General features: G+C 34.4%; 1 protein-coding gene across 6 annotated transcripts in view; it reads left to right on the forward strand.

Annotated features, from left to right (window-relative positions):
* The window catches only part of Ppn (proteoglycan-like sulfated glycoprotein papilin), a 186,285-nt gene that overhangs the window by 152,937 nt on the left and 10,242 nt on the right, over window positions 1-23,106 (forward strand). For 3 of the 6 annotated variants that reach the window (XM_087348661.1, XM_087348657.1, XM_087348656.1), the window contains exons 23-33: window positions 128-352; window positions 1,852-2,031; window positions 3,617-3,793; window positions 4,265-4,441; window positions 5,579-5,758; window positions 7,347-7,538; window positions 14,056-14,265; window positions 15,792-15,962; window positions 16,305-16,718; window positions 19,415-19,627; window positions 21,547-21,759. In XM_087348661.1, coding sequence (XP_087204787.1) covers window positions 128-352; window positions 1,852-2,031; window positions 3,617-3,793; window positions 4,265-4,441; window positions 5,579-5,758; window positions 7,347-7,538; window positions 14,056-14,265; window positions 15,792-15,962; window positions 16,305-16,718; window positions 19,415-19,627; window positions 21,547-21,759 — 2,352 coding nt within the window. Of the gene's footprint in view, window positions 1-127; window positions 353-1,851; window positions 2,032-3,616; window positions 3,794-4,264; window positions 4,442-5,578; window positions 5,759-7,346; window positions 7,539-11,532; window positions 11,704-14,055; window positions 14,266-15,791; window positions 15,963-16,304; window positions 16,719-19,414; window positions 19,628-21,546; window positions 21,760-23,106 lie in introns of all 6 variants that reach the window. The other 3 variants (XM_087348658.1, XM_087348660.1, XM_087348659.1) reach the window with 3 other exon arrangements.

Genomic DNA, 23,106 nt, shown 5'->3' on the forward strand with positions numbered 1-23,106 from the left:
GTTTAATGTGAAATTTCATTAACATTTTACCAGACTGAGAGAATTTAGATAAAGTCTTATACAGTGGCAGTAATTCTTCTTAAGAGTCATAGTAATTTTAGAAATTAAAAGACTGATACTCTTACAGGTTGTGGCTGCCAATACAGTGCTTACGGCTGTTGTCCAGACAATGCAACAGCTGCTCGTGGTCCAGATGCAGAAGGCTGTGGATGCCAGTACACAAAATACGGTTGTTGTCCAAACCGTTACACTCCTGCAGCTGGGCCTGAATTCCAAGGCTGTCCATGCTACACCTATCAGTTTGGTTGTTGCCCTGATGGGATGAATATTGCTAAAGGACCTTACAATCAAGGTATGTCCAAATTTTTGTGAAAGAGTTTGAAGATCTGTAACCTTTCTGAAATAAATTGTATAGTTACATTCTTTGTGAAATAAACCACAAAATATTCTTCAGTTAATATTTTGAAAAATGTTACAGAACTAAATTGGAAAAGAAATTTATATTATTGTGTTTACCTGAATATGAGAGAGGACAGTTTTCTGTTTTAGCCCCTGAATATTAGGGATTATCATAGTGTTGCAAATAGAGCAAAATATTTCAGTGGATTGAAAGTTTGTCATCTGTAATACAAAGCAACAGATATTTTTAGTACAGGTAGTGCTCCTGTATCATGTGTGCTAAATGTATGACAGCATAATGTGAGCATAAAGAGCATAATGTGCCTTCCATGCTGCAACAGGAGGGTCATCTGTACAGATTAATTTCCATTTATTTTCGTGTAGGATAAGGTGATCAGACATTCTTTGGTACTATTAGAAGAATGTAGTTTTCTTGAAATACATTAATCAAGCTGTATGGTGGCATGAGATTTTAAAGAAGTTTGTTGTAGCTATGACTCCAATTGTAACTTAATGGTGTTGACATTTTCTGATCATAGTAACAGCTCAGATGTAGTACATCATTTGAGCATAACGGAAGCAAACTAAGACAATGGATGAAGGAAAGGAGGAGATCATGTAGTTCTACAAGTAAAATATTTTATGTCCCTAAATTCATGTGACACAAAAATAATTGGAAGAAACTGTTCTGAAGTTTGTCAGATAGGCGTACATAAAGAGACCTGGTATTACATGAGAAACCATCTGAATGAAGGTGTTGAGAGAAGTGTCAATATGAAGATGACCAAGGCAAGAAGTGAACTCACCAAGAATGAGGATTAGATCATATGGAATGATTATGACAAAGCTGAAGAATCTTTCAGTCAAAGTGACTTTAAAGGCATTTTGAATATATGAATTGTTAGATCAATGTATGTAATTAACTGTGTATGTGATTTCAGAATTATATTTAATTTTATTGATTGTGTTGCAGCTTGTTTATGTTCCAGGTGGTCATTCATTGCAATAGCATACCAGTAAGTCTTTAATACCAGAGTCAAAGTCCAGATGGTAAATTAGTAGTGTGAGTGTTGAAGTCCCCTATTCTGTTTGACAGAAGATAAATGTTATCTCATATGAAAATGATTAAAAATGTATTTTCAGACAGGTGTGGGCAATTAAACATTTTATGTTATTTCAGAACTATCTTAATAGTGGCTTGCTGGGAAAGTCAAACTCAGTTTTAAAGCTGGAAAAAACATTGTCCTTTCTTTATTTTGTGTTTTGGGAAGGGGGCCATTTTATTATGGTTGTCTTATATTCAGGTAAATGTAGCGTGGACAGTTAATTTTAATAAAATGAAACCTTACTGGGCAGTAAGGCAACATTTTTGTAGAACACCTATACGTACTCCAAGCATTTACGCCTCTTGTCTTTTCTTTTTTACTAAGTATACTAAAAATGTTTTAACAGGATGTGGCTGTGAAAACACAGAGTTTGGTTGCTGCTTGGATAACAGGACTCCTGCTCAAGGTCCAAATAAGGAAGGGTGTGGGTGTGAGGCTTCAAAATTTAGTTGCTGTCCAGATGGAGAAACTGAAGCTCAAGGAGAGAAATTTGAAGGATGTAACGAAGTACCAGTCACACCTGGGAGTAAGTTATGTTTATTGAAATGTGGTAATGCAACCAATACTTATAATTTTCCTGTAATCTTATTCTTTGTAATATCATACAGAACGTTGTTAACATTTCAGACAAAACTAATTATATAAATAATGTTATTGGTTGTCATTGGAGTGAATTTTTATTAAGCAGAATAGTTATTGATCATAACTTCCCTGCATCTCAAACTGGAAAAAAGTATGAGTACTATGATATTAGTAGTTTAAAAAATATACTGCTTGATGTAGACACTTCCCTAAGGCATAATAGTGGAAAGAGCATGAAGCACTCACCTTCTTCCTGTATGTTTTGAGAATGTGGAGGATTTTATCTACATGTTCTCATCATGTCATCATGGACTGATGCTAAGCAGAAGGATAACCTTACTTCAACATTTTGTGTATACATAATTTAAGTTTTGTAGCCACATAATTTTTGTCATACTATATAAAAAATGGTCCCGTGCTGTAGCTGCGCGGTCTGAGACATAATGCTTGGGACCAGTGATACGGAATGCACACTGGTTTGAGTCTCAAGGAAAGATATTCCTCATGAGCTTTCGACCAGTGTATGGAACCGGTGCCAACCCAGCATCGTGAGGAAATTGGGGAGCTACAATGGGTAGCGTAATCCGGTCATGGAAACTAGCAATGGCTGGGGGTTCATCGTGCTGACCACACGTCACTCTATATCTGGTTGGATGATCGTTCACCTCTGCTTAGGCATGTGAATGTGAGGCCAGCAGCCAGCTAGTCGGCTTTGGCTCTCAGAGGGCTGTTACGCCACGGATTATTATTATATAAAAAATGAGTTGTATTCTGTATTTTTGAAACTGAATTCTGGCAGTGCTACCACATGGGAAGTGGATAATGTAACAATGTAATGTTATCTAAAGTTATGATGCATTCACAGTACATGAAGAGGTTCTTTGAAGATATTGTACTTAATGCTAAACTGAGTAAAAGCTGAAGTATAGATTTTAAACCCTAAGATAATTAGGCTATAGCCATATAAATTGAACCTTTTTGGTGGTTAATAAAGGAATAACATTAATTTGGATTTTAAATTATTTCAATGAAGTTAATATTTCCAACTAGAAAATTTTGTATTTGGGCACAGTATACATGTATTCTTCCAAGCAAAAACAAGATCTTTCTTACGTAATTTCTGAAAAATAATGCTCCTGTTAAGAGCAAACTGGCTTTCAGAAACCAATGTTAGAGTCATGTCTATTTATTCATATTTACTTTAATAAAAAATTATAACATTTACTTTCCACAACAAAGAACATGGAAAGCAGTGTAACATCAGTTACATCAAATATTTACTTATCAGTTTATTTGACATATGGGAGTGTTACATTTACTATTTCAACTCTATTATGCAGATCTCAATCACAAAAAAGTTCAATACACAACTGAATACACTTGAATCAAGCACAATTTATCTTAAAATTCCTTTATATAACTTTGTAAACAAAATAAATATTGTCCATCCTCTTTATAAAGTATTCCACCAATGGTTATGTTCATATAATACAGTTGTCTGTAGAAGTGTTACATTTTGTAATCCTCAGAGTTCTGCAAACAAGATAAAGATCGAGGCTCTTGTCGGGATTTCAAAGTGAAATGGTTCTTTGACATGGAATATGGAGGTTGCTCTCGTTTCTGGTATGGAGGTTGTGAAGGTAATGACAACAGGTTTTCAAATCAGGAAGAATGCAAAGCAAAATGTGTGGAGCCACCAGGTAGAGGTAAGTCTCATACCCTTCTTCCAAATTGTAAATTCTTAAAACAGAATAATATTGTAATAGTATCTTATACAGTTTTTAATATTTCACTTTAATGTGCATTTTTGTAATCCAAAGATATACAATGAAACTGCAGATTTAAAATTCATGTTGGGATGATAAATAACCATTGTATGATAGCCGTTGATGGGTTTTTGGTTTTTACATGCTGTCACATTTATTTTGTTTTCTGTATTCAATGCATTCTACTGATAACTATTAATTAGACTAAATATTGTTTGCTTGGCCTTAACTCTAGAAATTACTTGCATAACATTTCATTGATTTAAATCTAAATAACTGAATTGCACTGCAGTTGTCACTTTATGGACATGGAACCTTGAGTGAATAAAAATTAATTGAACCTTATGCTACCAGAACTCTCTGTATTATTTGTGCCCACAATATTAATTTAATTTTTCATTATAATTCTAGATGCATGTTTTCTACCAAAGATTGAGGGCCCATGTGAGGGATATTATCCTTATTGGTACTATGACATAGACAGGAAACAGTGTGGACAGTTCATCTATGGTGGATGTCTGGGCAACAACAATAGGTTTGATACCAGAGAAGAATGTCAAGATCTGTGTGTAATTCCAGACACACTTGGTAGGTTTCACTACAGTATAATCATCAATAGTAATATTATTATAAGAATATTATTCATTGAAGATCCATACATTAATAATTGGGATATATGGTCATCATTACAGAATTTAATTTTCCTGATTTGAAAAAATGACTGTTCCGTGCAGTTGCTGAATTTGCTGCATATCTTCACACAAAATGTTATTTCAAGCTCTGCCACTGGAATCTAAGTTATTTGCTGTCAGACACTTCAGCGCTCCTTAATAGTATTCATTAGTACAGGGAACCTCTTGTGGGAAAATGATTTATGTCAAAGGAAGTCACACAAAATAAAAAAAATCATTATCTTTATCTGGAAAAAGCCAGTTCCAAGGAAAGCTTGATTAAATAAAGATTCTTCTTCCAGGATTACCAAGATAAATCAGCCCATATAGTTAGTTCTTTATTTGCAGAAAATAAACCCATAATGTAACTTTTACTGACAAATTAAGGGTACCATTAGATAAATGAGGGCTGGGAAGCCACATGGGAAGGTTTGACATAGCAGTACTCATCTAATTCAGGAATCAAATTTAGAATGTTTATGGAACCAGCAATACTTTATGTATGAAAATTCTAGATTCAACAACCATTAAAGGAACCAAAGCATCACATCAAGGTATGAAGTTGGTGATGGAAATTTGGATAGTAAAATTTCATTTATTATTAGGTAATGGTAAGCTACTACATATAGTATACACTCTGAAGCAGCATTTTTTCAGCCAGTGGAATTGAGTCTGCCATAATATCTTTTTTTCACCATAAAAATATAACATTTTTAGTATAGACAACTAACTTTTTCTTCAAAGTGAATTCTTAATGACACATTCTCTGTGTCTTAGTTCTAAAATTTCAGGTGACGTTTGTGTGTCATAATTTACTTTTTTAGCTCAATATTATGCATTGTATTGTGCAAAAATAAGTTTGTATACATATATTTTTCCTTTGAGTTTTATATCATTTTCATGTGTATAATTATTTATTTTTTAAAAACAGAATTTTCTGGAAAAGACAGAAAATGTTGAAAGTTAGTTCTTCTGCATGGTAAATATTTTTGTTCAAGAAAATTTATACATAAGATTTAACTGAAAAATCAGTGAACTATTTTATATATCCCAGATGTATGTGAACAACTCAAGGCTGAAGGACCCTGCCGAGGCAACTTCTCTCGGTGGTATTATGACCAAGATTTGCGCATGTGCCAGGAGTTTCATTATGGTGGCTGCCATGGTAACAGAAATAACTTCCTCACAGAATCAGAGTGTCAACAGCAATGCTTGCAGCCTGGTAGAAGTCGAGGTAAATGTTAAAATGCTCAGTAACTTATATGATAAGTCTGTTAGTGAATTGGGCTTGAAATTATATCTGTTTTCAAAATCATATGCTGATCATATTCAGTTTATTAATATTCATATTTTATATCCTATATTGAAATTTTAAACAGTATTTGTTTTCACTTTAAAAATATCTCATTGCTTTTGTAGTACATTTATTTCTCCATTTACATGCTGTGACTTACATGTTTTTGATTCAAAATTATTGAATATTATGTACCACTGTTTAATTTAAATTGTTTTTGTTGTAGCTTTAACATGGTTGTTAGGTCAGTAACATGCAATGCGCAGATGATGCGGTGCTGACAAGAGTAATAGACCCAGTATCTTCACATGAATAAATGTCTTTAATTGTTTATCAACTGGAAATTCATCCATCTCTCTAAAAATTAGCTCAAAACTGTTTAGGAATGTGTCTATATGAACTTGGAGAAATAACTATGTATTTTCAGGTAGCTGCAGCTCATAACTACATATATTTTGAAATTTTCAAACCATAAAATTATTAAGAAGGAACACAAATAGGTTAAATACCATATTACAGACGTATTATATTTTAATTTGTCCTGTTAATATTTGTTGATATATATTTCTAAAGTTGTGCTGTAGGTATGTGTTTTCTTTTTTCATACAGAAAATGCAATTATTCTTATAAATTGTGTATTTGTGTTATGCAAAATTATGATTTTCTCATAAAATACCAAATACATAAAGCATCAATTGTAATTACATTATTGCATTTAAAATTAATATTCAGCAGTTTTTACATTGTTTAACTTAGTTAATTATAAACATTCAAAATGTTTTTACATTATTTAGTTAAAATAATTATTATTTCACATCTATGCTCTATAACAGTTTTAGAAACCTTAGACAGACTGAATTCTCCCTTTTTTAAAGTCTCCTACTTGAATGAGTTTGGTTATAACCTAGAAAGAAGATGGATCAGGAAAATCATTTGTCTTTGAACAAATGAAATTTTTATTCAGTTACAGGCATCCTCATTAGAGAATTTTCATAAAGTGATTTTTCCTATGAGAATAAATAAGCAATGTAAATTTGAACCTCATATATGAAATATGTGCATTGGATTATATGGTGGCAGTATTATTTTTCTCTTGTCACTAATATAATATAATAATGCACTTACTATTATCATAATAATATAATAACAGCAATATTATAATAATACCGATAATTTTTCTTCGAGTAATTCTCAGATATTGCTTGTAATAAAATAATGTGCCCTTTTGATGTAGCATCAGTGTCATTGCAGTGATGGAATGGTAGTGGTGATATAGATGCTGCTCCTGTTCTTATTGTTGTTATTATTATCGTTGTTGTTACTGCTGTTGTTGCTATTGTTATCATGATCTTCATCATCAACATTTATTTTGGCGGGTTCCTAATACTGCAGTTATACAAATATGAAAATCAATAACTATCTTCTTTTTGAAGTTGATAGGATTTGTAACAAGATCTCATGAGGGAAAGAACTGTCAGCAGTGCGCCATTTTTTGTTTTCCTCTTCACAACATACTTTGTTTCAGCAGTAATGGATAATTGTGCTCTTCCTAAGGACATGGGTCCTTGCCCAGGTGCTATTCTTCGCTGGTACTATGATGCCACAGAGAAAATTTGCAAACAGTTCATGTATGGGGGTTGTCAAGGCAATGGGAACAGGTTCAAAACTGAGATGGAGTGCAGAAACAAGTGCCACATTTCAAGTCATGCAAGTTTCAGAGGTATTCATTGTGTCAAAGTCTTCTGTTTTTCAATGGGTTCTATCTTCTATTGGTGCCAAAGCCTCTGTAGAACTTGGAAATTGTTTTGTACAAATATGTGAATCTCTACACACACCCAGGAACTGTGCATGAAATGGTGTTTATAATTATTAGGTGGCTGTATGGAATCTTATGAAAATGCCAAGTAAAAACTGTTTTATCTTTGTTCCTTACATTGTCACACACAGTAACATTTGCACAATATATGTGGCCATTAGTCTGGCCACTTATATTTGGAAGATACTCAGTTTAAATGTTAGCTGTGTTTTCTGACTATCCCAAGGTACGTGTTTCTTTCCTCTGTCCAGATAAATGTCAAGATAGTACTTTCAAATAAGTCATGACCACCTTCCAAACCCAAATCTGCTCATCATTCATGGTCATCTCACTGTGAAATTCAGCATTATGTATCCTTTTACTTCATATAGCGTCATTAGAAATCCTAAGAATCAATGACTAAATACCCATAATTCTATCTGTAAACCTAATGAATCTTCATAATATCTATGTTCTTTTATGCCTAACAGAAGCTCATGTATAGCCATACGCTGTACACTTTAACATCACATGAACCACTGAGGTTCTAAATTGTGTAGTATTATGTATGCAGCCTAATATAAGTTCAGAATTAGAAGGTTTCATGATTTGTGTCAGCATTTTGAACAAATTCTGTTATAATAATATGGAAGAAACTATATCTGGTTTTTTTTCACAGCAAATGTCATCATTCATACAATCAGTCAAAGTACTCTCTTCATTCTATTCATAGCCTCCTATAATTACTGTGACATTTAAAAAATAAATATGTGTATATGTTGTCCATAGAATACTAGAGTGACTGTAATGTAACCACAAATCATGTAGTGAAGCATTCAGTCTCCATGGCAAACACGTTATTGGCTAACATAAAATTATGTATATTATTATTGAAACCACTTTCTTTTGAAATTATCACAACAGAAACCTGTGTTGCATTTTGTAACTTAAGAAGTAGGCATTTTAGGTGGGCGAAGAATAGTTTTATTGTGCAATTTATTACCATGATCTTGAATGGTTGAGACAACAGTAAAAGTGTAAATTAATTAAGTAATTGGTTTCAGTATGTGCTCAGACATTTTTGTAACAAAGTGAGCATAGCATTAAATAGGTATGCTCCTAAAAAGTGATTAGGCTTTTTATTATAATAGTTTCTGCTAACAGCATAAATTACTTGTTAAAACCAATTTAGTTGTTTGCGTAGACAATCTTTATTCATAAGGTACGGAAAACAAAACAATTTGTGCTTGAAATATTCAATTTATGATGCAAGGATTCTGATGTATTTTTTTGAGGTACTATCAAGATTGCTGTTATAAACCAGTATATGAAAAAATAATTCAAAACAATTATTACTTTATTTTTGCCTAACATGACAGTTTACCCTAAATGGTACATATATTACAGGATCAATTGGATATGAAAATATCTTTTAAACACTTATTTTGGTAAATCTAAGATATATTGTCATCTTTTCTCTTCTAAGATATTTCCACTTTATGTGTGTCATATGCCAACTAAGCCTCGCTATCTATCTCTACCCTCACATACCTTCTCTTCCCTACTTTCTTCCCATGTTCTGTCTTCCTTCATTGTGACATGGGTCCTAAACTGTTATTAACATCTTGTTCTTGGTGACGCTGTTAGGCATTTTCCTTTTTGTTTTATATTCAGAACCTTTACCTTTGTGATTTTTTCATCATTCATTCTCAAGACATGTCCATACTATCTTATTGTGTTATTTGTCAATTTGCCTCCCAAGGTGTTTATCACAAGCCAGATGTTGCAAAAAGTCCAGATGACAAACATAGAGAAGAGAGAAACAATATGAAGTACAGCCTCTAATAATTATTCCATTTTGTACTTCATTATGCACAGTTCTGTTAATCACATGCTTCAAATTTAACTAGTTTGCTGTACATATCTGAAGTTGTTCAGAGTACTGTTGTTTATAGGTTTCTTCATCATGATTATTCTTCTGTTGTATATAAATCCTAGTAGCAAATGGTTTGCAGTTTGGGTCTATTCATGTGTCATGTTTCCTAAGCACTAATCTTTTATAAAGCAATTTATATGTATATACCAGGCACTTTCCTACACATTCTAGTAGTTGGTATTAAGTTGAAGTGTGTTATTTCTTATCTTCAGTGATGTCATGCTGTGTTTCTGCAATCAGGTTGGTGACCCAGTGCTTTATGGGTTGACACTCACATATTCTAATCACTTTAATTGGTGATGGATGTTGAATTTATTGGTTGAGGTCTTCTTATGTTCAACACTATACATTTACATTCATTTTCTTTGTGTTGCTTATTTATGTGTCTGTGAACTGAAGAGAACATTGTTTGTAAACATGTGCTTAATATCATGCAGAACACCTTAGAAGTCTAGCAGGTGACCATTTCTATTTCTGATTAATACAGTGTGGTCTAATTTTAAATGTCAAATTTAAGTACACAGAATGTGTGTGTGTGTGTGTGTGTGTATGTATGTATATAGGTATTTTGAAATGTAATATTGAAATTGTGAAATTTATTCTGTTCAGTTGTTGAATTTAATAATGTTTGTGTATTATAAGCAACTCCTCAGTGTTTTATGTTCAGTGAGCATGTGTTCCATATGTAACTTGTACAGCATGAGGTGATGAAAACAGTTCCAACACTGAATGGACATGTTTGATTCTAGTTTGGGACATTAACATAAATAGGACCAATGAGCTTTACACGTTGTTGATAAACCTTGTGGACTTTAATTATGTGTCAGTTTATTTTACTTTTCATGTGCATGTTATGGGAGCATGTTTTGTATTAATGTAACTGTTTTTTTAAGAGTTACAAAGTTTGAAATTATTCCTTACCTATCTAAGAGCCATAATCCTTCTAAAATAAAAAGATCTCATTCAGATAAAATAACAACTATTAAAGTACTTTGGGCGATGACTATAAATACTGAATGTACTGTATTGGTATCAGACTCAAGTTGCATCTGCTGTGTGTGTGGGGGGGGGATATATATATATGTATGGAGTCTTAACAGGATACAGTACACATTTATAAAAAGTTGGATTATATGAAAGGAGCATCACATATTAGTATCCAAATAACCAACACACTTGATTCAGAGTTCCCCATGAATGTGTGTTTCATTACCAAAGCTTAATTTCAGCTTTTAAAGAACACTGTATGTTCTAGAAAAGTTGTTCTTTACTTTTTAAATGTAGCAGTTGAAGGGTAAAAACAATTAAATCTTATGTAGGATTTGAGGTTTTCACAGTGGTGAGTCTGAAGATTGCAGTCTTCTGGGTTATTCTGCCATGTAACCTGGTAGATTTCCACCTGAAATCTACCAGACTACATGGTGCAACAACCCAGAAGACTGCAATCTTCAATTAAATCTTAATTTGTAACTGAGGTCACTTGCCAGCTAATGCAGGCGGTACTAGCCCTCAAAACTGTGAAATGTTACACATTCAGAAAATGGTGTAAACATCTCCATTCTAACAGTACTGCCATTCACATTCTTCAGAGTGGGAAACATATAGTTAATTTTTGAATTTCAAATAGAGATAGCATTTTAGGTTTTCACATCGGTGAGTTTGAAGATGGCTGTTCATCTGGGTTGTAGCACCATGTAGTCTAGTAGAAGTTTAGCAATGTTTCGGAGTCCATCACCAGGGCAATCAAGGACCTCTGAAACATTGGTAAACTTCTACCACACTACACGGCGCTACAACCCAAAGACAACCATCTTTGAATTTCAGATATGTTCTAGGTCATAGCTGAAACAGGCATCTTTCCATATGGACATTCCTATATTATAATTATCATCCCTCTGCTTGACCTTTGGTGTTATTAATTTACTGCATGTCCCTTAATTAATGTGGTTATGGATGGTTGATTGTTCTGTTGCTTACTGGCAGATTATTGTGCATTACCATCGGATCAGGGAAATTGTACAGAACGTCTGCCTCGATGGTTCTTCAATGCTTCGGAAAACAAGTGCATGCCATTCTATTACAGTGGGTGTGAAGGAAATTCTAATAGGTTTGAGACTCAGAAGGCATGTGAAGCTGATTGCCCTTCCAAAGTGGGTGAGTTTTGTCAGGTGTTGCTGCTCTGTCCTTAATGTCAGTGTTTGAAGTGGGGCAGAATATTATCCCATTTATGTTTTGACAAACTGGAAAACATTCTGCTTCTGTGCCTGTAATATTTACTTAACGGTGGCAAAGAATAATGAACTCATACAGTTATGTGAAACAATAAATAAGTAAATAGTAAAACTGGAAGGTAATATAGATTTTTGAGTGCTGTATATTGTGTTGACATAAAATTTTTATTTGCATTTATAGAACACCAATTAAGGTTTAAACATGTAAACAAAGTTTCAGAAATGCATCTACATCATGTCAGGGTGTTATTATATTAAAACTGAACTCTTGTACCTGCATAACACAAAATAATTCATATTAAATACAGGAGCAGAACAGTCATGTTAACTGTATTGGCCCAACTTACATTTTCAAAAACAATTTCTTACTATTTTGTTATATTAGTTTGAATGTGATTGTGTATGATGTTAGATGAAGTGTGATGTATATAATCAATTGGCAAACTCTTCACAACTCCTGCTTTGCAATTGAACAAGTTAGTTTTGCCATTGATAAAATACCTGAGTGGGTGTCATATTTTAAAATATTCTGATAATACCAAAATTTCTGCTCATAACAGCCTAGTATACTTCATAATTTGCATGGACTGCATCGATCAGCCTGTGATTCATGCAACAAAATTAACAATTAGGATGATATACATTACTGATTTAATTCAAAAGAAAGTTCCTCTTTCAGGAGTTTATTATAAATGAAAATAAATTGTAGCATATATATGCATGCTTATATGCTTTGATATTTATTCTTCTGGGAATTCAAAACAGAGGTGGATAAATGTGTATGATTTAGTTGTTTGTCTGTAAAAGTAGTACAGCTTGATTTGTATGTTTGAAGTTACAGTTAACTTTAGTGGCTTTTTCAAATGTAACAATTTCTAGGACTGCATTTAATACAAGGAAATGCCTCACAGGATTTATGCATGTGGTGTACTTTTGACAGTTTTTGCTATTATGGTGGATTCTTTTTAATCTAACATATTTTCAAGCAATCTTTTGTTATGTGGCATATTATTTTGTTTATAACCATAGGAAGATACACATTTGTGACTGAAAAGTTGGTCGCATTCTGTATTTTCTCATGTAATTGTCACCATTGCATAATTTCCTCACCACCTGAATTGTGAGAAGGAATAGAATGTTTTATTGTTCACCACATAATTACCTCTTTTTTACTTTGACATAATTATTTATTGTTCTTATTCTGTCATCTATTTTCACTCCTCCATACAGTGGACTTACAGATGTATCAGATTCCACATAAACTTAGCTTTGGCTTTACTTTGAATTCAAAATTTTCATAGCTATTACAGTTACTGATTTAATTTACTTATTTTTTTTATTATTTACTCTTCAGTCTTCCTTCCCATTTTATTAGATTTACAGGTATTTCCAAGAACATCCGTTTATTGCGTCTTGAAATAATACGCTTAAATTATCTTCAGTACCAATCTCATGTTTTAACTCAGTCAGTATAGTGACTGGCTACGGGCTGGACAACCGGGGTTCGATCCCCGACGGGGGCAGAGGATTTTTCCTCTAGCCTCTGCGTCCAGACTGGCTCTGGGGCCCACCCAGCCTCCTCTACAATGGGTACCGGGGTCCTTTCCCGGGGGTAAAGCCGGCCGGGGCGTGATGCTGACCACTCACCCCCATCTAGTGCTGGGGTCAAGGAAGAGAGGAGCTATACCTCCACTCACCCCAAACGCCTACATGGCGTATAGTGGGACAAACTTTACTTTACTTTACTTACCAATCTCATGCTTAACTTTATCATTGCGTACTCTTATTAATTCTAGTTGCTGCAGCCTTCAGCACAAATTGTTCTTCATCTCTATCCCTTTCTTAATGGAAATTATGGAAACTCATTCATTATCAATGTGTTACAAGGCTGTGTCAGTATTACTTAAAGGAAAAATCTGTAGGGGACATTGTGCCACCAGTATAATGCCTTCAAGCCAAGATACAGAACAGGAACACATTGCTGATAAAACAAAATACACAGCAGTCTTATATTCCAGTTAATACAGGGACAAAATGCCAGTAAATATTTTGAAATTATATTATTACTAGATTTTCTTATATGATCTCTTTCATATTATACAGGGAAAAGCACATAATTGACCCACCCTTATTTCACTCAAAAGGAGCTGTGTAAAAATGTGGAGAAATTATGCAATTAAATATGATGTATAGAAGTCTTCTAGTAATTGACCATTACTTTATATAGCCCATAAATTAATCAAAACCTTGTAATCTGTTTTCATAACTCTTGCAGAACAAGATTTATGTTTACTGCCTGCTGCATCTGGGGAGTGTCACAACTATACAGAGCGATGGTACTATGATTCATATCATGTACGGTGTACACCATTTTACTATGGAGGATGTGATGGTAACCAAAATAATTTCCTTACAAGGCAGGACTGTCAGCGACGCTGTGAAAGTGGTTACAACACGCCAGAACCTGAAGAAGAGTTTAGAACAGGTAAGACAGTTAATAAGTCCAAGACCCTGTGTAACATTTTGGAACATCCTGGTTTCTTATGGTTGGTAGTTGTTAGCCCCACACTCAACCACCAAACTGGAGGACCATCCCTTGTCTGTTGTTTACGCCTGTTTGTTCTATTTACATTCACAGATACTCTTTATAACTAGAGTCCTCCCTCATCCATGACCTGACAATGCACCATGCCATGGTGAAAAGAAACTCATTCAACATGGTATGTAGCACATACAGAGAAATGCATATGAAATTCTGGTTGAAAAACTTGAAAGGAAGAGGCCACTTGCACAATAATCTTAGGGAAATAGTGTTAGAGGGTGTGGTTTGGCATTATTTCAGACTAGGGTCTGGCAGTAGGTTCTTGTGAATGTTGTAATGCACCTTCAGTTTACATAAAGGGACATAGAACTTTGTAACTATTTGAGCAAACTATCAGCTTCTTAAGAAGGAATCTACTCCATTGAATTAGTTAATTAGTTAGTTACTCATTCTGTCAGAATTGTTAACAAGTGCAGTTAGCTAGAACCCAAGACTCACTGCATATTGAGCAGTGGACATGAGCAAAGTTCAACAATAATATTTTATGGCCCAACTACGATACCCAAATAAAAATGGTTACCAGCTTTTTAGTGAAAATGTATTTCATGTTACAGTAAACTCCTGATTATCTGAGCTAATAAAGTTGAGAAGATGTGTGAATAATCAGAAAACATGGATAATCCAAAATATTTTGTTTGGTGCATCACAAAATGTTACAAATTACTTTATATTTTTTACACAACTAAAATTTATTTTGAGAAATAATTTGTAATGGTCACATGTTTCTGCGAAGAATTTAGACTCATCCTCACAGCAGCAACAATTTTCTTGGTTGCTGTGATGTCACTATATTTGAACCCTCTCTGACCCATGCAGTCCAATAAATTATTAGCACACTCCAGTGTATGTCTTTATTGACAAGAGTTCTGAGGTCAGTCGAGTGGCATTGTCTCACAGATCCCTATAATTAATTTCTTTATGTTTATCTGCTAGTCTCCAATATCTAGAAAAGTTATTTTTAAATACTTACTTGATCTAGGAAACTTCATACACACATTTCAGCCCATTAGATTGTCAAAATGTGGGTTAGGAATCCAACAGAATCCCTAAACATTACTGAGTGTCTTAGGCTGAGAACAAAAATTTTACGAACAACTTTTTCAAGCACTCTAGTTTATTTGCCTGTGTGTGTTGTCCTTTTCCTGCTTATCTGTGCACAATGTTTTCCTTCATGGAAAATTACATGTAAAATTGTAATTAAATTTGTGGGTTGTTGTACATGTATTTCAGAAGCAAAAAAATGATTGTTAGAATTTGCAGGAGTGCCTAGAAGAAGGCTATGCATACAGGTTGGTAATAGTATGAATGTATTATGTCCCACCTCAAAACTGAATGGCTGTCAGAAATATAATTCCTGATCAAATTTGTCTGATAAGTATTTGAGTTGATTGTCGTTCATTAAATTTTAGAATGGTGTTTCCTCCATGACGATCATGGGCCCTGTTCGGATTCAATAGCCAAATGGTTCTATGACAGTCGTGATGGAGTGTGTAAGCAGTTCCTTTATGGAGGATGTCAGGGCAACAAGAACAAATTTTCAGCAAGGGAGGAATGTGAAGAAAGATGTGGTACTGTACAAGGTGAGGTGTTATCATAACACTAATCTAAGCTTTAAAGATTTATAGCAGACAGTTGCTGTCCTGTTTCTGTGGTTCTTATTCTAGAGATTGACAGTGCAGTACAGCAAACTGCTTATTTGAACGTTATCAAACTAGAAAGCTTGAAGAAAATGAATGTCTTGTTAGATGTCAATAGCTGATATCTGTATGGTTAAGTGACTTGTCAATCATCATGACAATTAGAAATTATATTTCAGCATGTTAAATAAGAACAAAGTAAAATCAAATTTCAGGTTTCTGAACTAAAACAGTAGTAAGTATAATCTGGCTGCAAATTTTTAATTGGAGCTAATATTTTCATAGATGCCTGTGATCTGCCTCGAGTGGTGGGACCTTGTAGTGGCAGCATCGTCCAATGGTATTATGATCGCAGTGCAGATACCTGTTATGAGTTTGATTATGGAGGTTGCCAAGGCAATGCAAATCGCTTCAATGACCGCCAGCAGTGTGAAGAGTTTTGTAAAGTTATCACAGGCAGCACTGCTGCAGCCCTTATCCCAGACACACTTATTCTTACAACACATGCACCATTTGGCATGGATATCTGCAGCACACTTGTGGACAGAGGACCATGTCAAGAGGAACATGCTGCATGGTATTATGACAGCGATGCTGGTGCATGCCAGGCATTTATATATGGTGGTTGTGGTGGAAATGCCAACAGATTTGAATCAGAAGAACAATGTGAAAGGCACTGTGGAAGCTTTAAAGGCCAAGGTTGGTATAGTTGTTTCAGTTTGAAGTTTGTTGACCTTGAAAGTGACATTAAAAAGTCAATGAATTAAATAATAATTTTCTAGAAATATTTTATTTATTTGTGTTTGATACATCATGAGTTTTCATGATTTCAGTATTTAATATATACATATGAGCTACAGAATTTGTGAGTCTTTGGACACATGATAATGTCACAATTCATGTGAGACGAAGTAATTATTTATGCAGGACAACGAAGTAAAATTCATGTCTATGTTTCAACTGCTGTGATGTCAGACAAACATATATGAAAAATAAAGTCTCTGCTGTGAATTGCTAATGTGGGAAGTAATTTTTCCCTGTTCTGTGTGAAAAGTCATCATAAAAGTCAGTCAGATTAAATTACTTTTTTATATACAATTTTCTATTAGTCAGGATCCTATCCTGTTTGGTAATCAAAAGTGCAAAATAAAAAAGTAATTTTTACATCTGAAGTATCTGCTAAGGAAAAACAATTAATATGTCTTTTTTGTCAGTAATGAGCCATTATTATTGATACAATGAAGTCTTCTTGGGCAATCAGCCATGTGAGAGTGGCATTGTAATCAAATTTATCTATGATGATGGAGGCAGGGACAGTGTCTGATACAGATTATACCATTATCACATGGCTGATAGACTGGGAAACTTCATTGAATTCAGTCACCATGAAAGCCTTGAATCATCCAATATTATTTATTTATGTCAAATGGCAGGTACATAGAATTTCATCTTTCACCCATAACACGTCTTGCTTCCCAGTAGCGATCATAAAGTTTGCTTCTCTTCAAAGCTGGGCAGTGTTGTAGGTGGTGATTGTCCATTTCCTCGGTTACAAATAACACAGGATGGTTTGATTTAGATGCCAATCCGGTGGAGGTGCTTGGCTAAGCAATCGTGTCTTGTACTTAAGTGGAATGCTGCAACTGCGTCCCACCTGGGCCAATCTGGGATGTTCAGTAGTGATTCCTTCCATTGTTTCTCTGAAATTTGTGCTGACAACTGTTGAAAGTGTTTGTTCCTCAAGGCCTGTCATATGAACAATTGAATGGAGTGGAAAGATGATGCTTTGTTATCTATTTGCAGTACCTTAGCCCCTTTCTTGGCTAGTTGGTCAGCTTGTTCGTTTCCAAGTATTTGGCAATGGGCTGGTATACACTGTAATATTATAGTTCTGTTTTTTATCTTTAGTTGGTGAAGGATTTTGCAGCGCTCTTGAATTTCTATTGATTTGGGGGCGCTTGTGGATCCGATTGACTGAATTGCAGCCTTAGAATCTGATAGTAATACAGCTCTTACAAAGCGTTCTGAGAAGTAGCATAACTGATTCATTGCTATGAGAATGGCTTCAATTTCCCCGTCACAAGGTGTTCTATGACGGCCAGCAGGACTGTAGTGGAAGAATAGGTCACAATATATTCCTGTGCCTGCATTGATAAACCCATCAATTTTGGAGCCATCAGTATAGACATGAAGCCATGATTCCTTTGGGTATTTGGTGTTGATAGTTTCTTGTGCTAGGGCCTTCATAATTTCTGGATTTGTTAACTTTTTTGAGACTGGTTGTTGGAGATCAGTGTAAAACTCAATGTAATCAGTCTCAACTGGGTTCTGTATCTATAGTAGTATTTGTGGTTTATTTGTGAATCCAAGCTCAGATTTTAATTCCGTTGCAAATTGTACAAATCCTTTCTGTGTGTTTAATTTCAGTTCACTTAATCAATAACTTTTCCAGTATTCTTCTCCTGGTATTCTGATTAGCTTTTCATATAGAATTACCGTTTTTTCTTTTATTAATTCCTGTATTGTTCTATTACTCGTAACAAAAAGCATGGCAGTAATGAGAGTTGTCTTTACTGCACCAGTGATAAGTCACAGGGCTTGGTTTTGCACCTTTTCCAGTTTATGTAAATTTTGTTGAGCAGCAGTGACGAGGGGTTCACAACAGTAGGTTATTGTAGGGAGGATGTACATTTTATATTTTATGTTAAGGGTAGAATGAGCACAGCCCCATTTACATCCTGTAAGATGTTTTAGTATACCAAGACGTTTGGTGGCTCGGGTTTGACCCTTTCAATTTGCTTCTTTCAAGATAATTTATTGTCAAAAGTTACCCCCAAATACGTATAACTGTCTGTTTGATTTACTGCAATATTTTTGTACTTTAATTTAGGTTGTGTTGGTTCATGTGTAAGTGAAAAAGATTGGGATGCATACTTAGTTGCATTTATAGTCATATTATTCTTTTCACTCAAGCTTTCAAGTATTTGGAGTACCTCTTTGAGAGTTATCTCAGTATTATCTTCAGCTCCTCTTTTTTCCTTCTCCATCCAGAACATGAGGTCGTCTGCATATAATAAACACTGAACTCCAGGTACGGATTTCAGGCTGCTAATAAAATCGTTAACATAAATGTTGAACAAGGTACAACTCAGTACAGCTCCTTGAGGAAGGCCAGTTTGGAGTATTTTGTAGTGTGAAAAGGAATTTCCATATCGAACTTTGCAGAATCATGGATTGATAAATGACTCTATTCATTTAAATCATCCAATATTAATGATAATTTATTATATTCAGACAAATTTTACAGCTATAAAAATATTGCTTACATTACAAGAAGAAGCATCATTTAGTTACATGAAAATAGAATATACTTTATTGCTTTTTTGTATGTACAGATGTGTGCAATGTCCCCTATGAAACTGGCCCTTGCCGAGGGTATTTCCAGAAGTGGTACTATAATCCAACAGCTGGTGGTTGCCAAGAATTTGTGTATGGTGGCTGTGGTGGCAATGGAAATCGCTTCAGCTCTCTGGAAGAGTGTGAAACCATCTGTCTTCATCGTGAAGAATTGTTTCCTCGTGGCAATGATACAACTCTTTCTCACCAAGGTAATGGAATTCTGTGCTTTTAATGTTGGCTTATATGTAATCCAGCTTACTGTGTGTTGCACTAGCATACCACTGAAACATTAACCCTGGAAGTAGAGTCCAGCAAACAGATCCTTAGTTTGAAAGGTTAAAGTTCTCTATTCCAGTAAGATAAGGGTTAATTTTCTTCCATATATGCTACTAATAAACATTATCAGTGTAAAATTTACATTAATTACCATTTCAAAGACTTTAAATTTGTTTAATTTATATTCTTTTTTAGTGTGTATAAATATGCACATTTTAAATCAAGGAAGATACTGTTCCATGTAGTGCCATTATTTTGTTTATTACTTAGTTTGTTGTTTTATTAGTTCCTGAATGAATTAATTAGTGAGTTAGATAGCCAGTTAGTTAGTCAGTCAGTTATACAAATTTATTCAAATTATAATGGCTCTTTATATTTTAGATCCATATGAAGTATCCACAGGTGTTCAGCTTGTGCTGTGCAGTTTGTTTTAACACCAATAGTTCTGACTATAACATGACAGTTTGTTAGTGAATTGTAAAAGGTTTAAATTTAAAGTGGATTGGAATGCCTGTCATTTAATACAGGTGTATAATAATATTAAGTTAAATTTTATATGATGCTGTACAAATGTGCATTATATATATAGTGAAATGAAGTAATGTAATGGTCTGTAAAAGTGGTATTTTGGACTTTGTCCATTGTCTGTATTTCAGTAAAATTACAATGTCCTGGTCTGAGGCTAGCTCAACCAGGGGGCTCAATAGATTGGGTTTCTGTCCTTTCCATTTTCCCTAAAGATGGGGGATGACTGACCTTCCAAAATATCATAATTTTATTGAAAAACAGATAACGGATGAAGTTCAAAACACCACATTTACAGATCATAAAGCACCATCAACAGAAACCTTCAGATTTCATGAATTAATGTAGTCTATAATATACTAACTGCATGGTTGTGATAATGAGGTTTCAATCTTGAAAATAATTTTGACATGAACATTGAAATTATGAGATTATTTGTCTGTATATGTTACACTAAAACTACAAGGTGCCAAACATATCAATGCTTATAGTAGGGTGTGGGCCCAATTTCTAGCACTGCAGCAGTCAATCTTGCCATTTTCATGTCATTATGGGAAAGAACTGAAGCACAGCGACAGTAAAAGAAAGTACAACACAAAGCCACATTAATTTTCTATAAGCAGTATTGATTTGCTAGTCTGTTTGATTCACAGAATAATTTTTTTCTTCAAATAGGCAGTTTAAGTCATCATTGTTTTTATTAGATTTGTATTACACAGGCATGAATAGGTGTCTAGAATACAAATATAAAATTTGGTACATGTATTATATGTAATATTTAATAATGTGAAGAAAATATATTATCAGTAGTTGTTAATAGAAAAGACAGGTTCAAGAATTTCATGGTCACTTTCTATCAGATGACAGGAAATTGTAGAGCTCACATTTCTGAACCAAAAAACGGATTTAAAGAAAGAAATGTTTTTAAATTATATTTGTAAAGTGCCTGTTACTGTATTATACAGAAAAGTCAGAAATAATTGCTGCTGTAATGAATTACCTTCCAGTTTGTTGTTACTAAGTATCAGATTAATGAAACAAACTTTTAACAAAACTGTTGTTTTCTAGATATCAAGTTTGCAATACATATTGTCTTCTGATTATGCTTTATAAGAAAGTAGAGAGTGAGGTAACTGAGAATAAAATTCTGTATGTCTTGTAATTCCTTTGTTCATTCAAAGTAACATAGATTTCATGTAAAATGACTAATTTACTTTGGAATATTTTTTCTTCTGTTGAGTTACTAATTATGATAAAGACTAATGAATGCATTACTAATGTAGCATAATATGTAGTTCATTGTGTTCATCCAATCATCTTTTCATAGCTGTATGTCAGCTGCCTGTAGATACTGGCCCATGTTCAGGTGGCTATTATAAGAGGTGGTATTTTGATGAGGATCGGCAGACTTGCATTCCATTCATCTACAGTGGTTGTGCTGGAAATCGCAACCGATTCAAGAACTTCCAATCCTGTCTTAATTTCTGTTCTGTAGTCTTGCAAGAAGGGTATGGACAGCCCGGTGTAACTGATGTGCGACGTAAGTGTGAGGCCGCTATAATAACCAGCACCTGCACCAGCACCCTTCTTCTGCACCACTTAACTTCCAAATCATGAAGAACAAATTTGTATTGGCATGAAACACTTTGCACTTCTCTGGAAATTCCACTTTTTACAATTATCTTTATTGAATAATTTTTCTTATCTCTGTGTATCAGTCTTTGCATAATGTATTGTACAAGCCTTATGTGGCCATTTTAGAACAGCATTTGTAGGAGAATATTGTGTCATCTTTTGAAATGTGTGTATTTTGAATGCAGTGAAAGGTAAAGCTGAAGATTTCTGTCTTCTGGGTTATTGCGCTGTGTAGTCTGGTCGATGTTAACCAACGTTTCAGAGGTCATACTGCCTCCGTCATCAGGGCGATGAATATTCATCGCCCTGATGACCTCTGAAACGTTGGTTAACATCGACCAGACTACACAGCGCAATAACCCAGAAGACAGAAATCTTCATACTCACCGCTGTGAGAACCTCAAGTCTTACAAAGGTAAAGCTGTTTCTAGTACATGCCTTGAAGGCACTTATGGGTAGTAGGGAGTAGAGGAGGAATAGCCCTACTCTTTCTTGACTTCAGCACTAGATAGGAGTGGGTGATTAGTCTCATGCCCCAGCTATGCTTTACACCTGGACATAGGATCCACAGTACCCAATTGATGGGAGACTGAGTTGGCCCTAGAGCTTGTCTGGATGAAGAGGCTGGAAGAAAAATCCTGTGCCCCAGCCAGGGATCAAAGTCCAGCCATCCATTTACTGTACTGACAGAACTATCCTAGCTCCTTTAAATCTAGTAGAGTTTTGTGTCAAATCTACACCTCTTGAATTTAAAATGTGTCTGTCCCCTTTCAACAATATGGGTTTCCGAAGTGCAGATTTTGACAAAATTTGGTATTGGGGATCTATATTATAAGTTGTGTGAGATCTGAGTGTTTCACAATGGTGAAGTTGTTAATGTTGGGTTGCAATATCGCATATTTGAAGGTGTTATGGCTTTATGAAAATTCTTAAGTTGATTGAAAATTTATTAGCAGGAATCATGTATACAGACATGATGCTATAAAATTCTTTTCTTATAAAATAAGGAGGTGGATGGAACAATAAAAATAAGTGCCTCTTCATATGAAGTTATTTTACTTGGAATCAGAAATTACTAAAACTGAGTTTATTCTGGGAAATATTAAAAATAAGGATTAATCCATAATGGTTACTTTTGGAAGAAATTGTGGCTGCAGAATAGTGCTAGAAACCAAGTGTTTAATTTTAGGATGCCTAGTTTCTGCACAGGGAAATACAGGTTTTGGTTTGGTGTAAGTTGGAAACATGACTA

The sequence above is a fragment of the Zootermopsis nevadensis genome, unplaced genomic scaffold, assembly GCF_977971745.1.
Source record: "Zootermopsis nevadensis isolate Lab colony 2312 unplaced genomic scaffold, Znev_1.0 Znev_ptg000013l, whole genome shotgun sequence".
Classification (NCBI taxonomy): Eukaryota; Metazoa; Arthropoda; class Insecta; order Blattodea; family Termopsidae; genus Zootermopsis; species Zootermopsis nevadensis.